Source organism: Dasypus novemcinctus, chromosome 19, assembly GCF_030445035.2.
Source record: "Dasypus novemcinctus isolate mDasNov1 chromosome 19, mDasNov1.1.hap2, whole genome shotgun sequence".
NCBI lineage: Eukaryota > Metazoa > Chordata > Mammalia > Cingulata > Dasypodidae > Dasypus > Dasypus novemcinctus.
Genome location: NC_080691.1, coordinates 44,615,771 through 44,633,326, shown reverse-complemented (window position 1 = coordinate 44,633,326; position 17,556 = coordinate 44,615,771). Strand labels below are relative to the sequence as shown.

General features: G+C 41.5%; 1 gene segment (V, D, J or C); it reads right to left on the bottom strand.

Moving 5' to 3' along the window:
- Positions 1-16,231: 16,231 nt before the first annotated feature.
- Positions 16,232-16,741, bottom strand: LOC131274450 (immunoglobulin lambda variable 5-45-like). The segment is given in 2 exon segments: positions 16,232-16,560; positions 16,696-16,741. Coding segments are annotated over 2 exon segments (375 nt in total).
- Positions 16,742-17,556: the final 815 nt, after the last annotated feature.

Genomic DNA, 17,556 nt, shown 5'->3' with positions numbered 1-17,556 from the left:
TTCTGCCATTTTTAATAACTCTGTTCCATGGAACATTGTTGATTAACATAATTAAATATTCTTTGAGATGAAAAAAGGTCTAGCAATTAATTTGTTTGAGTTTTAAATATAAACACATTTTATGCAAAACAAAAATAAAACCCATAAAACACAAAGCAAGCAAACAAAAAGGATGAGTGTCATTTCCCACTCCTCAAAACTATAGAGAATGCTCTAAAGATTACTTATGAACATATGTAATATGTCTGATTGAAATATATTCCACTTTATTAATGTTCTTTTAATACATACAATTTAAGAATATACAGTCTCTCTTAGAGATAATGTCAATTTCTGAAATTGAGTCCTTATGTGAATGACATCTAAGCCCAGCCTAAGGGTAGTCCTGAAAGAACATGGCAATAAATCTTGGCTGCCTTGCTTTTCCTTCCTTCCTGATCTGGAATGTTATACAATGAAAACCTTTAAAAAACTGTCATTATGGGAAATCATGGCCACCTTGAAGATGGTTTATTCCAAGCAAGTCTAATTAAAAGCAATAAAAGATGGCCATTGCTCCACCCAAGTATAAGAAGGAATTAAGATGACCATTAAGTTTGCTAATAAAGAATGGGGTGTTTACTGTATATAGAATTGATTTGATGTAAGATGATGAAGTGACCTTCAGGCTGAGACCTGAAGCATGAAACACAGACAGCCAGGTGAAGTGCTAAGGAAAGTCTTTCTGACACTAGTCACATGAATGGCAAATGCTCAGAAGGGGGGTAAGCAGTTCATAAGTTCAACGCACAGAAGAGAAATTTGGGGAAATGCATTTGAGGATATAATTGGAGAGTCAGGATGGAGGCAGATCACATGGGACCATGTTCAGACATGGTAAATTTGGATTTTATTCATATGACCTCTATATGGAAAGGGGGTTGGGTACAATTTTGTGACAGGGTGGAAAATGGGCAGAAGGAGTAGGATGAGCCTGGCTGGAGAGTGTAATCATGGTGGAATCAGATGGAGATGTAGCTGAAGACCATGATTCAGTCAACATTCTGAAGGATGTAATTATGTTTTAATTTTATGCCCTGTTAGCAGTGGAGCATCGCCAATTATACAACTCAGGAGTAAATTAATAAATTAAATAACTGGAGGAACACCTATGAATGTCTAATCTCCTGTGGAAAGAAATACACAAAAGGTTAACAAGTGAACTCTATCCAGTTTATCAAATCTGTCTTAAATACTGTGTCTTAGGGTATTGCTCCAACGATGGAAAATAGACTAGAGTAATACAATATTGCTGACCTATTGAAGTAGAATTTGGCTGTGTCACGTCTGGTCCTGTCTTAACATCCTTGTCAATCCCATTAGTCATCACCCTCTTCCTATCCCTGGCTACCCCTTTGCACTTAAGCATATGCTCCTCTCTCTTTAAGTCTCATCCAACAATAAGATAATAGCTTCTCTGAAGGCCCCCATCACTTTAAGTACTGTTCTCCTCTTGGTCTCCTTTCAGATCTAAGCTTCTTAGAAACACTCATATGCAGTCCCTTTCCCCACTTATTCATCTATATTTCAGTTCTCTGTGATCTTGAACCTGTTGAGCCCTAGTCAACATTCCAATGAAACCACTCTCCTAAGGATATTTCAAATATATTCAATTTCTTATATGCAGTGGCCACTTTCCTTCTCCCATGCTTGATTTTTCCTTCCTGATATTGCAGACTTATTTATAGATTTGATTATATTCTTCCCCTTCTGCCATCTTGGCTTCATATATTCCTGGTGCATCTCTCTACCAATTTTCTCTTTATTACATCTCAGTATCTTCTTCTTTTCTTAACCCCTTAAATGTTTATATTCCCCAAAGTTGATTTTTCTTCCCACTTACTTCTCATTCAACATATTCTACTTGAGTGACCACATCCAAAGCTATAGTTTCAAATCAATCAATATGGCAGGGACTCTCAACTTTTCATACCTAATCCAGATCTCTCTTCTGAGTCCCTCATATGAGTTTCTCCTTTGTCTCTCATGGATTCCTCAAACTAAAATGTGGACTCACATTTCTACCCCTTTTTCCTTTTCAGGATAAATGTCACCATCCCCTGCACAATTTTTGAAGCCAGAAACTCTGATTTCCATGATACTTCCCATTTTAGTATTCTTTGATACAAAATAGTCCAAAGGTGTGTCAATACTACTTCCTAAACATATTATCTCAATTTCACCATGCTGCCCCATTCCTCTCATCATAGACTTAATCCAGTATGTCATCACTAATATCCTGGATTATTGCCAGAAACTTCCAAGTATTTCTCTGTTTCTGGCCTGGCATTCCTCAAGATTATCTTCTATACTGCTGTTAGGACATTTATAAAATTCAAAATGTTCTTTATCTAAAATTGGTCACTGATTTTTGTAGCTTGCACAATAAAATTAAAATTAAAATACCTCAGCATTTAAGAACAGAAATCTCCTGCACCTGCCATGATGCACTTCTGTGACTCATCTGCCAAAAACCCAACAGAACTATCTTAACTAGAGGTCAGCAGGTTCTAAACAGTGTTCCAAGGAGCACTTCTTCAATGTATGAATAAAATTCTGGTTAAATAAATTTGTGATGTAGGTAAATGCATTTAAACACAGTAATGGGCATTGGCAATATCCAAGAAAGGAACAGAGGAAAAAAAGTTTGACTACTGAAATCCTGTTTTTTATTGAATACTTACAAACATCATGAGGAAATCATTTGCAAAAAGTGAAGACCTTTGGGAAACTTACAGTTCCAACATTATGCTATGCTCTCTTGTTTCTCTACCTCTGGTTAGGGTGTCAACCATTCATTCAGTGATTAATTTGTTCATTCATTCAAAAAATCTCAATGTAAAACAACCAGTGTGAGCTGTACATTTGGGGGAGAACATACTCTTGGTGAGCCAATCTTTATAAACATATGATTAAAACAGTCAGGAATAGGACTGTGAACTTGGCAGCATACTGGAAGGAACTGAGTTGTATGTGTTCATATACTGAAAAACATCATTATGGAAAGATGGAATACAAATAGTCTGTATTCATATTCAGTATTATCTTTATTCAAACAATGTAAACTCAAATGGCCTTCCTTAAAATGAAATGATTCACTTTGGTATTAGAATATGCTAAAGACTTTTAAGGTTTGGGTAGTAAAACATTTTAGGGAATAGTGGAATCTATCTAAAACAAGATCTATGTAGTTTCATCAATGTGTTCTTGAAGAAGTAAAAGAGATCAAAATAATAGAATGGTTCTATGCAATGCTTTGAAACAGTTCACCAACTTTAACTTTTTTCACAAATACCTATCCTAATCACTACCTTGATTCTAAGATTCCACCTATGGAGTAACAATTGGGGAGACAAAATTATTCTTAAACTAAATATACATGGTATTATCAGAATAAATGGAAATGCATATATAAACATACTACTACTTCCTTCTTTGATACACAAGTCTAATTCTAAAGAGGCTTTCTGATTCTTCCTGAAACTCTTAATTTTGACAGATGGATCTAATTCTTCAGCTCCTTACTGATGGTCTTTCACAAAACATGAGTCAGTCACACAGACCTCTCTCAGGCCTCATAATTCTAAAGTCTGTTCTAGGAATCTTCGACTATTTCTTCTACATTTGCTAACATTCTCTGGCTTGTGATAGGCAATCTTTTACATTCAAAATAGACAATTTTCATGTAGTACTGGGAGACATTTTAAATGAAGAATTCTATTCTGGAAGTATTGTAACTAGTAATGTAAGAAAATGTAGCATTGATGTGGAGAAAGTGGCCGTGGTAGCTGCTGAGGGTAGGGAGAGGGAAGAAGAGATATGATGTGGGGGAATTTTCAGGACTTGGAGTTGTCCTGGGTGGTACTGCAGGGACAGTTGCTGGATGTTGTATGTCCTGCCATGGCCCACTGGGTGGACTGGAGAGAATGTAAACTACGATGTAAACCAATATCCATGTGGAAGAGCAGTGCTCCAAAATGTATTCACCAAATGCAATGAATGTGCCATGATGATGAAAGGTTTTTGATGTGGGAGGAGTGGGGTCGGGGGGATGGGGAGCTATATGGAGACCTTACATTTTTTAATGTAACATTAAAAAAAAAAGACAAAAAATATAATTTAAAATTTAACAACCTGTAATTATACCAATGAAAATAAAAATAATTCAACTAAGGAGGCATTTACATGAACAGGCACCTTTACTACAAGTTCTCGGAGGTAATATGATCCTTTCAAGGGATTAGTAAAGTAAGACATTTTCATAATACAAGAACATTATTTGACTACTCCATTCTGTATTCTCTCATGAATGTTAAAGCAGTTCTCCAAAAGCTCACAGCTCTGACAGTTAATGGAATGTGTTTTCTTGTGTTTCAAAAACTCTGAATTTAGTTATTAATACAATAAATATCAAAGCTTCATGGGATCTCAATAATTTTTAAGAATTCAAAGATATACCAAGACTGAAAAGTCCTCCATGTCTGAGGATAGACAGACTACAACATTACACCTCCACTTCATAGTCTGCCCGGTGGTAAACAAGTCACTTTTTTTTTTTCTTTTATCTCATTTATTTTCCTTCAAGAAGTTTTTTTTTTATTGATTTTGTAAAATTATTACATTAAAAAAAATGAGGTCCCATTCAACCCCACCACCCCCACCGCATCCCTCCCCCCCCCCCCCCCCCCCCCCCCCCAGCAACACTCACTCCCATCATCATGACACATCCATTGCATTTGGTAAGTACATCTCTGGGTATCTCTGCACCTCATGGTCATTGGTCCACATCATGGCCCACATTCTTTGAAAAGAACTATAAAATGGGCCTTAGTTCAATGTTTCAGAAACATTAAAATGTGAAAAATGTTTATCTTTAAAAGAAAGAAAGCTGAATTTCCAGATTTATGAATTTTCTTAAAAGTGCTCCTAAACTGGATTTTGTTTTTACTAAAACAAACAGAATAAAGTTGTATTGAAATACACCCATGTGATTTCACTATATATTCTCTGTGGTAGTTTCTCACAGCATTGGTCAAAGGGAGCACTTGCCACTAAGGCCATTTGGCCTTAAAAGTGGGAAATAGTTATAAAATCACCATTACCTAAAAAGTTTGCCTCTTTCTGCTGTGAACCTGCTCTTCCAATATGGGAACCACTGTCCATATGTGACTCTAGGCACTTGAGCTGTCAACAGTCTGAGGTAAGACCTGCTGGAGTATTATAAAAAATAAACAGGGAAGCTGACTTGGCCCAATGGATAGGGCGTCCGCCTACCACATGGGAGGTCTGCAGTTCAAACCCCGGGCCTCCTTGACCCGTGTGGAGCTGGCCCATGCACAGTGCTGATGCTCGCAAAGAGTGCCATGCCATGAGGGGTGGGGTGTCCCCCGCATAGGGGAGCCCCACGAGCAAGGAGTGTGCCCCGGTAAGGAGAGCTGCCCAGCATGAAAGAAAGTGCAACCTGCCCAAGAATGGCACCACACACACAGAGAGCTGACACAACAAGATGACGCAACAAAAAGAAACACAGATTCCCAGTGCTGCTGATAAGGACAGAAGCGGTCACATAAGAACACACAGCGAATGGACACAGCGGGGGCGGGGGCGGGGGGAGGGAGGGAACGGGGGAGAAATAAATTTTTAAAAAATCTTTAAAAAAATAAACAGCACAAAATATTTTGTTAATACATAGGGAAATTTATCAAAGGCTGCAATTATGAGAATATATGCTGTGGAATAAAATGTATGATACACATCAGTTTTCTCTAATTTTTATTTGTTTTGTTTTGTTTCCATTTTACCCTTTTTATGTTGGAATACATTTCATTACACATGTGGCTCTCATTCCATGTCTCATGGACAATGCCCTTCTAGACTGAGTACAATCAGGAGTGGTTATGAGGGAGGGTGGGCTCATTTGCAGTGTTCTGCTCTGACCTGAACATGTAGGCCTTCGTGGGGACAGGAGCAGAGAAAAAGGAGTATAATGTGTCCCTTGTTACCTAGGTGTAGCTGTATCCCCAGGAAGCTCTGATGCCTCTTAGAAATCCTGAGACCTGCAGATGGTCTTGTGTGTGTGTGAATTTATTTTATTATCTTTTTAAAAGATACATAAATCACACAAAATGTTACAAAAAGAAAATATAAGAGGATCCCATATACCCCATTCCACACACACCCCACTCCTCCCACATTGACTTCTTTCATGAGTGTTTTACATTCAATGCATTTGATGAGTACATTTTGGAGCATTGCTACGCAGCATGGATTATAGTTTATATTGTAGTTTACACTTCCTCCCAGTTCATTTAGTGGGTTATGGCAGAATCTATAATGTCCTGCATGTGTCCCTGCAATATGCAGATGGTTTTCTTCGATGTCACCACCATGAAAGACTGAGACTACACTCCCTTATATACTTCTGTAGCTGGGACATTGATTTTTACAATACTCCAATTCAAGGTAAAATACCATTTCTTCCATGATTTTTGGCATTTCAAACCATTCAACCTGCTTCACTTAAAACTTTACAGGGCATTTGAATTAGACTTTAGAATAAAAATGTGAAAACCACTCTGTACATCCTCTCTTCCTCCCTTGAAATTCCAGAAAAATTAAAGTAATCAGAAAAATAAATGTTATATATTGATCCAGGAAACCAAGATTCCAATGGCCCTCTTTCAGCTGGAGTATAAACATCTATCCAAATCCCCACACAGAACAATCATAGTCAAAATTGTTGCTTCCCTTTTCTTGATGCTCAAAAGTCTATCTGCATCCAAGTCTTGCCATCACACCTCCACATTTGACCTTGACACTTTTTCCTTTCCTTTCCAATTTCACTTATCTAGGAAATACATCACCCTACCCCTGAATTTTGGCCTCTGCTTCGTAACTAGGATCTGTCTCTCTCTTGCACCAGTTTATCCATCAATCTTACCTGTATTCCACTTCTAGAGAGTTCTCTTGGCATGACCATGTCACTTCCAGATGAAAACACTTCTTTGATTCAGGTGGCCCTTAGAGTCAAGTATGTACTTCTCTGGATGAGTTTCCTCCATGACCTGGGCAAGTCTTTCCTTGCTATCATCCAGAGACCTCCAGATTTGCTTTCCCTGGCCTGTGTGCCACTCCACATGGCCCTGTTCAGTCCAACGCCATATCTCTCATTTCTTTTACGGACAACCAAATTTTCTTTTCTCCTATTTCTTAGAATATACTGTGGCCAATGCATGGTGCTTTCTTCCCTTTATGAACTCTGGTTCATTCCCATTAATGCTACAGGATTCATCATAGTAGAGTCTCCCCTTCTGGTCATGCTTCATTGGCTCAAATCTGTCTCCAGCACATACCCTCACAGAGGAATTTTGTCAGTCTCTCTTACCCTTGCACACATAAATTCTTGTCTCACAGACCTGTTCAGGGGCTGATAGGAAGGGTTGAGGTGGGGTTCTAGAGGAAGGATTGAGGGGATGGATGTCCTTAAATGAAGAAAGTTTAAAAAAGTTTTGCTGAGGTATCACTGTCTCATTGCTAGTGAGACAAGAGGGGACACATTTATACAGGGATGGCTGATTAACCACAATTTGGACACTGGATGATTATATAACGTTGAATAATTGTTGGGGATAAGTCAGGTGAGTGAATAGTATATTATCTTTAGCTGAGAACACATTCATTTTATCAATGTCTTTATTAAACTAAACCAGAATTTAAATAAATATTTCTCACCTCTCTCTTCTTTATACATGTTTATTTGCAGTGACATTCTCAAAGAGAACTAACTATATTTAGAATTAGATTTTACACAAATATTTGTAGAATTAAGAATTTGCATAATTCTAACTGGATTTATTGAGTTTTGCTAATATTTCCATCTTAAAGGAGACACTTGAGTTTAAAGTTTCTTCAAAACCTCAATACTGTCCAGCAGGAGATCAGCCACATCTTCTCAAAGGTCCATGGCCCACAAGGCTGTGCTAGTGAGGAGGGAGGAGGAAGCTCACAGTGTTTTGTCTCACTTCCCTTGATCTTGGAGCACAGTGCAAGCTCTCAGACTGCTGTCCCATGCTGAGCAGTAATACTCAACCTCCTCCCCAGGCTGCAGCCCAGAGATGCTCAGGAAGGGCACATTGTCTGACCTTGAGATTCCTGAGGCTTGGTAATAACCAAGGAATAATAATAATTCTTGTTGGTCAGGAGTCTGGGAACCTGAACCTGGTGCTGCTGCAGCCACACTGCTCCCTGGTTTCTGACACTGTTTCTGGTTCCAGAGCAGGTGACAAAGAACATCTGTCCTGGGTCCTGTGACACTGAGGGCAGCTGAATCAGCCTTGTCTGGACCATACACACAGGACCGAAAGACAGAAAGACAGTAAGCTCATGGAGGGAGGGAAGGGATGGGGCTGAGGCAGCTGAGAAACTCCAAAAGGGGTTTCCCACACATATTACATCAGCCCTTACCTGGGCAGTGTGTGGGGGATGGGGGCCTGAGTCATGGTACATGTGCTCAAAGCTCTGCCTCCCCAGACTCCAGCATGAACACTGGGGACACCTGAGACTCTTTTTTTAAAAGACAAATAGATCACACAAAACATTACATTAAAAAACATAAGAGGTTCCCATATACCTCATTCCCCACTCCACCCCTGCTCCTCCCATATCAACATCCCTTTCATCAGTAAGGCACTTTCATAGCATTTGGTGAATACACCCTAGAGCACTGCCACACCACGAGGACCATAGTTTACTTTGTAGTTCACACTCTTCCCCAGTCCATCCAGTGGGTTCTGGGAGGATATACAATGTCTTACTTCTGTCCCTGCAATATCATTGAGGACAAATCCAAGTCCTGAAAATGCCCCATATCACACCTCTTCCTCCCTTTCCCTGCCATCAGCAACTCCTGTGGCCACGATCTCCACAACAATTGTACAATTTCTTCCTTTGATAGAGTCATAAAAGTTCTATCGTAAAATACCAGCAAGTCCACTCCAATCCATATTATATTCCAACATCCTGTGGACCCTGGGAAGGTGATGTCCACTCCACCTCTAAATCAAGAGGGTGCTTATATCCCACATGGCACCTTTGCCTCTTTTATTCTTTCCCAAAGCCCCAGGAGGGAGGAGTTCCTGCATTCAAATATGTCCCTGCTCCCTGACCCACCCCCAGTGATCCATGCCCCGGGCAAGGTCTCTGTGGCAGGGCAGGAGAAGAGGAGTAAAAGGAAGTCATCTTGCTGGAGTACTTGGGTGAGTCCCAAGGGTCCTGGGAAGCCCCAACAGCTGGAGTCCTGTCACAACTCAGTGAATTTGTTGTTTTCAACTCCCCTGCAACTCACTAGGGGGTTCCCAGCTGGGAGGACCCAGAGCCCTCACCCAGAGAACAGTCTCACTGTTGCCCCTGCTGGTCACATTGCTGTAGGCACCACAGGCCAGGGGCCCACTGATCCCCCAGAAAAGCCCAGACCTGTGTCCTTGATGTGGCTGACTCCAAAGCTTTGGGGGAAATCTGCAGTTTCTTTGGATGTGGATTGAGTCACAGGAAACAATCTGGTTTTAACAGGGTGGTGTCTCCATATATCAGCAAGCAACACACTCTTCTCATTTATATTTATTAATATAAAATAAAGCAAAGGGTAATTTTTAAAATAAACTAAACCAAAGGCATTTTACTAAACATGGACATAATAGGCTTCTCTTTCAAATTAGTCAGGGTCCCATCACCCAGGTTCAGGGAAACACCTTCAATTCCTTTCTTTTTTTTTTTTTTTTTTGCTAGTTGATTTTCTTTCTTTATTTTTTAAAATATTACATTAAAAAAATATGAGGTCCCCATATACCCCCCACCCCCCTCACCCTACTCCTCATCATCATGAGACATTCATTGCTTTTGGTGAATACATCTCTGAGCACCACTGCACCTCATGGTCAATGGTCCACATCATAGCTCACACTCTCCCACGTTCCACCCAGTGGGCCATGGGAGGGTATAAAATGTCTGGTAACTGTCCCTGCAGCACCACCCAGGATAAGTCCTGAAAATGCCCCCACATCTCATCTCTTCAACCCCATCCCTGGACCTTCAATCAACAAAGAGGCTGAGGATAATCCTTACGTGCTCAAATCTCATGCCTACTTATATCATATCATGTTTATCTTTGCCTAAGTTAAATTCTGGTTTTAAATGTATCTAAATACATTCTTTCTGAAGAACTCACTCTTTCTCTTTCATTTTCAATAAAACACTTTTCTTTTGAGATTTATCCATGTAGCAGTATGAATATTTATTTACTCCCAACTATGCACAGACATCTATTGTGTATATAAACTGGATATAACTAACAAATCTTTTAATTTACCCATTAGCCATTCATTTTATGTTTATTTGTTGTTATTGTCTATGGGTTTTTTTTCCACATTTCAATATACATTTTAGTGCCATTCTATAATAATAAAATTGATAATTATATGCTAATTGCAAATCCTGAGAGCTTGCTAAATCCATTAATCAATTTTGGATTTGGGGGGTACAGTCCTTAGGGTTTGTTCTTAAATTACTAGGAAGACTGTAAACACAGGGTTTGTTTTACGTTCTTCTTAAACTAGAGTTCTTCTAACATGAAAGTTTCATCCTAGGCCTATGAGTAAGTCCAATTTCTCCTCCTCTTTTTGTCAAGTTTTCATGTGGATTTTGAGGCTCTTTGCAGCTCAGGGGCATTCACCTTCCTGGCAGGTGAGAGGGGAGTTCTTGTATCCTCTCCCTGCCTCCTAGACCCTGTATGGGTGCTGAGTCTGTAGTCATAGAACTGGCAGTGGTGAGCACCCTCATCCTTAGCTGGATCCCAGTGATTCTCAGGGAGCCCAAGGTGCCAACTGGAGTTGGAGATCTGATTGGGGACCCATGAGATTCAATTGCTGTCCTCAGAATTGAGGACCTCAGGTCTGTTCCTGGGAGCCACTGGTTCCAGCGCACACCATAGCTGTGTCCAATGTTGTTGCTGCTTCCAGAGCAGGAAATGGTGACTCTCTGGCCCAGAGACCCAGATTCTGAGGGCAGCTGAGTCAGCACTGACTGGGCCCAGGGCCCTGGAGGTGGGGGAGACACAGAGAAGGTCATTCTGGGTTCTGGAGACAAGGGGAGAAATTTATAACCCACGTGGCTCACCAAAACCTCTTCCTCTGGCCCCACATCCAATAACCTGGGTAGTGAGCCAGGAGCACATGGAAGAGAGGGACAGGGCCATGGTGGAGGTTTTCCCCGAGTCCTTCCTTCTGGGGCCCCACAGCCGAGGTGGAGCTTCCTCAATGTCTCTCCCAGGCCCTCTTCATACTCTGAGACAAAGGAGGGTCCTTTCATGCAAATGAGATCCCCCAACTCTCTGATCCTCTCCCTGGGCCCTGGTCAAACTCCTCTGGGTTGGGAGGAGCAGGGGTGGGTGGGGTTGTGTGGGTTGATGGGGTGGGGGAGCCTCAGCTGCAGTCCTGTGAGCCTTGTCAGAGGGCACCAGGCAGTGCAGGTGGCTATTCCCAGCTTTGGTCACCCCCAGGACCTCCAGAAAGTCTCTGTGCTAGCCCTGGTGAGCTTCCCCAACCAGCCCTGTGTTACCTGGAGCCCTGAGCACATCAGGGGCAGCTCCTGCCTTCCCACTGCTTAGCCCACTGACTCTGTATTAGGGAGAGTCCAGGTATCCCTTTCTGTGACCTCCCAATCCCCTTAGGGGATCCTCATTGTCTTCTCAGACTCCTCAGGGATGAATCTGCTCCATATCTCCCCAGGTTAATCATTGGTTCAGGAAGAAGCCCTTTTCTTTTTACCAGTTGCATTTACATCAATAATCTAGCTAATCCAAAACAAGGACAGGCACCCTGGTTTCTTTCAGGGTAGGGCAGTGGTCAAGTTCTCCTTCCTCTGTGGACCTCACAGCATTAGGAGGCAGAGATCCTTCTCTCTAGGGCAGTGAGGTTCTGCATAAGGCGCTCCTGTGTCCATTCCTGGAGGAGTTTTGCATTGTAAATCTTTTGTAGTTTGTCAGTATTCTACATAATTGGAAAGAACAGGCTTCATTATACTTGAATCAATAAATTCACTACCAAGAACCTCTTTTCCAAGTACAAGGATTCAGTCAGCAGCAGCACTGCCAAATACCATATTTGTAGCAATTTATTGTATAATAAAAGGAGCAAACAAGCTGAGCAAGCAAGTATGAAATGTTTGAAAACTTCAGATTGTTTCAACCTCTGCCTGCTCCCAGGTGGGCCAGACATGATAGAAGCTGTGGGGATCACTTTGTCTACATGGGGTTTTGAGGGAAAAAAATATAGAGTTGATTCAAACTCACGGGCAAGTCTATGTGGAATATAAAATTTAGAGAATTTACTATGTTTATATCTGAAATGTCATCCAATATATAATTATTTTCAATAAATGTCAAACTTCAGTCAAAACATAATATTAGGTATTCAAACCGAAAAATGAAACAAACATTTGTGTATGAAGGGAACATTTCTAGATGCATCCACATCAGGCTTTTAAGATTTTACTTTGGGAACGCATGTGGGTAGAAGAACAGCAGAATTACCAGTGTGACATCACTATGGGGGAGTGTGCCCATATGGTTGCATCATTTTGAGATTTTATTTTTATTTTTTTATTTTTTTAAAGATTTATTTATTTACTTATTTCTTTCCCCACCCCCCACCCTGGTTGTCTGTTCTCTGTGTCTATTTGCTGCTTCTTGTTCCTTTGTCCGCTTCTGTTTTTGTCAGCGGCATGGGAATCTGTGTCTCTTTTTGTTGAGTCATCCTGTTGTGTCAGCTCTCCGTGTGTGTGGCGCCATTCTTAGACAGGCTGCACTTTCTTTCGCGCTGGGCGGCTCTCCTTATGGGGTGCACTCCTTGTGCGTGGGGCTTCCCTATGCGAGGGGCGCCCCTGCGTGACATGGCACTCTTTGCGCGCATCAGCACTGCGCATGGGCCAGCTCCACACAGGTCAAGGAGGCCCCGGGTTTGAACCGCGGACCTCCCATGTGGTAGACGGACGCCCTAACCACTGGGCCAAGTCCGTTTCCCTATTTTGAGATTTTAAATCCATTCATTTCTTTGAGTTGATTAGTGCTATCTCAAGGAGTCATTTAAATATAATCACTTCATATATTTAAATAAAATCTAAATGTAGGCATAATTTAATTTTGGATTTTAAGGGTACTGTTATTTGAAATTATTTTTATTTTTGTAATCCATGTTTTTTTCTTTTTTAAATACAGGCATTTTTAAGTGTTGATTGTGTTAAGCACACAGCAGGTTTTTAAAAGAATATGTGTATTTCTGAAACATGATTTATCCCAAGTTTTATTTGTTTGTTGTTTAACTGCTCTTTCCATGATGGTGCAGAAATTTTGAGAGTGAATTTTCTCTTCCATTTTTCCTTCCACTTTAAGGGCAGGCATTTACCCCTCAAACCCTGAAGGCAGCTCCACTCCATGCAGAGGCCTGGGTTTGCTGTGAGCCCTGGGTTTGGCCCATTGCAGGAATCAGCTGCTGTAAACCCTTCCAGAGACAAGAGTTCACAGCACATTAACTGCAAACCCCTTGACCTTCCATGGAGCCTCTGAAAAGATCCACATCACCCCCTCCTGGTTGCCAAGGGAGGAATGTGTGTGGTTTCCATGCTCTCATTTATAAAATGAATATTGTTTATGGTTTTTCATTGTTTCCACTGTATTTCACAAGGCAATCCATATTCATTACTCGTCATTTCTTTCCTGTTTCATACTGCATTTCTTTCTCTAATTATTGTTGAAAATCCAATCCAACATCAATATTTCAATTTCAGATATAACTCTTCTTAATATTTCACCTGTGTCTTAGGTTACTAAAGAGCTTATTCATATGACATTCTGCAGATGTTGAGGGGTTTTCTTTAAGTTTGAACTACACTTTTTAAAATTTTATTTTTTTAATTATCTTTCCTTAAAGCTAATTAGATCTCACAAAACATTACATTAAAAAGCATAAGATGTACTGGGGGAGAGTATGAACTAAAGGGTAAACTATTATCTATGTGGTGCAGCAATGCTACCAAATGTGTTCACTGAGTGTGATAAGTGTGCCACAATGATGGGGGAGGTTGTTGGTGTGGGAGGAGTAGGGTGGGGGAGGTGGGGGGTATAAGGGAACATATTTTTTAATGTAACATTTTTTTTGGTGATATATATATCTTAAAAAAATACAACTTACAAAAATGATGGGGTGGGGAGTGGGGTGTACGGGAACCTCATGTTTTTTTTAATGTTTTTTAATGTAACATTCTTTGTAATCTATTGACTTTAATAAAAAAGAAACTAGGCAAGGGTACTACATATTATTTGACTCCATCTATACAAAATATAATACAAATAAGTTAGATGGAAGCAGAATAGCAGCTATGTATTGCAGGGGAAGGATATAGAGACTGAGAGGTGATAAATAAGGGGTAGAGTATTTTGTTGTTTGTTTTTTGTTTATCATTATTATTGGAGTAATGAAAATGCTTTAGTAATGATTGAAGTGATGAATGCACAGTGATGTGCTTGTACCAAATGCCACTGATGGTTCACTTTGGATGGATTGTATGCTTTATGAATATGTATGAATAAAATTGACTTTAAAAAAAGCATTAGAGATTCCCATGTACCCCACTTCCCACTCCCCCTTCCCCATCATTTTTTAATTGTATTTTTTGAAGATGCATAGATCACAAAAAATGTTACATTGAAAAATAGAAGAGCTTCCCATATACCCCCACTCCCCACTCCACTCCTCCCACATCAATAACCTCTTTCATCACTGCATTTGGTGAATGCATTTTGGAGCACTACTGCACCACATAGATAATAGTTTACATTGTGTAGATTATACTCGACCCCAGTACATCCAATGGGCTATGGCAGGAAACTCTATTTTAATAAACAGCTTGTTTAAAGTGAGAATTATTAATTTATTTTGTAAAAATTTTAAAAGAAAAATAGACACATAGTCACAGACTGATAAGTAGAAGTTTTCCTACCTGGTCTGATCCAGACCAGCACAGACTTTAGGCTCTGGGGGGCTGAGACAGGGACAGAAATTGGGGAGTATTTCAACACCAAGAAACACAAAATATATTTATCCTAACTTTGGGCAACAGTTTCTATTAAAGCTGTGCATGGGTTGGAGATTATACAACACACAGGCTGATTCTTGTGATGATCAGATTATTATGTGCCTTCTTTGAGCCATGAAGCAGGAGTGGACCTGTTGTAGCTGAGATTTGAAATGCTCCTGCACCATTTGGTCTGTCGTCTTTTGATCAGTTTGGGCCCCTCAGTAGGAACCAGCAGCAGAGCTGAGTGTGCTGTGCTGGGATCTCCAGGAGCAGGGGTGTCTGCACCTACACGACACGGAAGAACAAAGCTGAAACCCCAGGGCATGCACAGAACAACCTTCAACTTCCTCCTCAGTCCGCTTAGGACTCCAGGCTTCCCTCGGTTGCCTTCAATTGATCAGGTCATTGTTTATTTTCTTTGCTTGTGTGATGCTGAGGATCAGTTTGTATCATCTATATCTAAAGTCAGAGAAGTTATGAGGTAGAAACTAGCTCCATCATGGCCTATAGTGAATGACACAGAGTGAGAAGTATTGGGGTATAATACAATTGGATCATTTGCTGGATTCACTGGAAAATGAGAAGAAGTCCAGAAAGTAGATAGACATGACCTGTGACTCCACATGTCCTTTCACTGGAAGCAGTGGGGAGGGTTTGTCTCTCTTCCCCATGGTGCTGGAGCACTGTGTAAGTCTCGGAACTGCTGGCTTCACAGCTGTGGGCTCCATGAGGAAGGCAGGGAGGGTGTCCTCCCTGGGGGCTGACCTGGAGAGTCTGAGTCAGGAAGGTGGCCCCACCTCTAGGAGTGGACATGAATCTTCCTTGTAGGCGCTGTCTGGATTCCACAGGTCCTCAGGGTCTCATTCAGGTTAGCAGCTGATTCTGGCTATAGTGAGACTATTGGTTTGAGAACTTTTCGTTCTTTATAATTACTTGGTGAAAATCTGAAAGATAATTTTTGAATGGGGAATTTTTTTTAGTAAGTGTAAGTATCAATGTAGCTTAATGTCAACAATATAAGGGTCATAACCCAGGCCTGTGGGGCCCAGGGTTTTGTCCCACTTCCTCATCTGCCTGTATCACTGTGAGAAGCACTGCTGTGGTATATGCTACAGTAATAGTCAGCCTCGTCCTCAGGCTGGAGCCCAGAGATCAGCAGAAGCCCTGCATTGGCCGAGGTATCTTTGGCTCCAGAGAAGCGACTGGGGACCCCGGAGCCCTGGTGTTTGTCTGAGTCTGATTTGTACCTCAGGAGATACCGGGGAGGGCTCCCTGGCTTCTGCTGGTACCAGTACATGTGAATACTACCAACGCTGACATCACTGCTCAGGGTGCAGGAAGTCTGGCCGTTGTTCCAGGAGATGAGGAGAGGGAGGATGGCTGAGTCAGCACATTCTGGGAGAGGGAAACCGCAAACACAGACATGATTGGGTGCTGGGGCAGGGACCAGTCTGAGCTGTCTGAGGTCTGAGCTAGAGGAGGTGACCCAGCATGGGAGATCTGCCCAGGGTGCCCAAAGTCTGTCCCTACCTGAGCAGTGAGAGAGGATCACGAGGAGGAGAGGAGTCCAGGCCATGGTGGAAACAGTCCCTGAGCCCCACAGTGGAGCTGGGCTGCCCCAGGTCTCCTTTATTCTCCCACCCTCTGCCAGAGAAGGGGCTCATCATGCAAATCGACTTCTACCCACTGACTGCCCACACCCCCTGAGCCCTGATGCTGGAGCTCAGTTCACTCTAGACAAGGAGGATAAAGGTTTGTTTTCCCCCTGGGAGAGCCCTGGGAGGTAGCAGCTGCTGAGATGACAGAAAGGTCCTTACTCACGGGACTCCATCATGCCTGCATGCACACAAATGCTAAGTCCCCATCAGTGAGCACAGGGCCCAACTCCCCAAATAGGGCACATTTGAATGAATATTCCTTCTGGATCCCAGTGCAAGAACCACAGGCAGCCCCACCGCACCCACTGCTGGCCACAGGGCACAATCTTGACATAGCCCAAAGACCTGAGAGCCCAGCTGCTTATTCCCCCCTCGTTTCAAGGCTGTATTGAATTTGGGCATCAATATAGTTCCTCCAAGGTATAAAGTCCTTCAATCCACAAGGGGATGATGATGGACAAAACCATCCCAAGGAAAAAACAATATCTGCAACTGCAAGCAGCATAGTTCCATCCATCTCCTCCATGGGATATAAGATCTCTCTCAATTAGAAGGAGAGTGGTCATCACCACCCCAAAATTCTCAAAATTGGGAAATGATCAATGTACTAAAGTAGACTTATTATTATTCTACTATAGGTTTATTATTAGTCTACTATAGACATTATTATTCTAGCAAAGGAAGTACTTATCATTGATATAAAGACAGTGGCTATGGGAAGCTCTGAGGACGG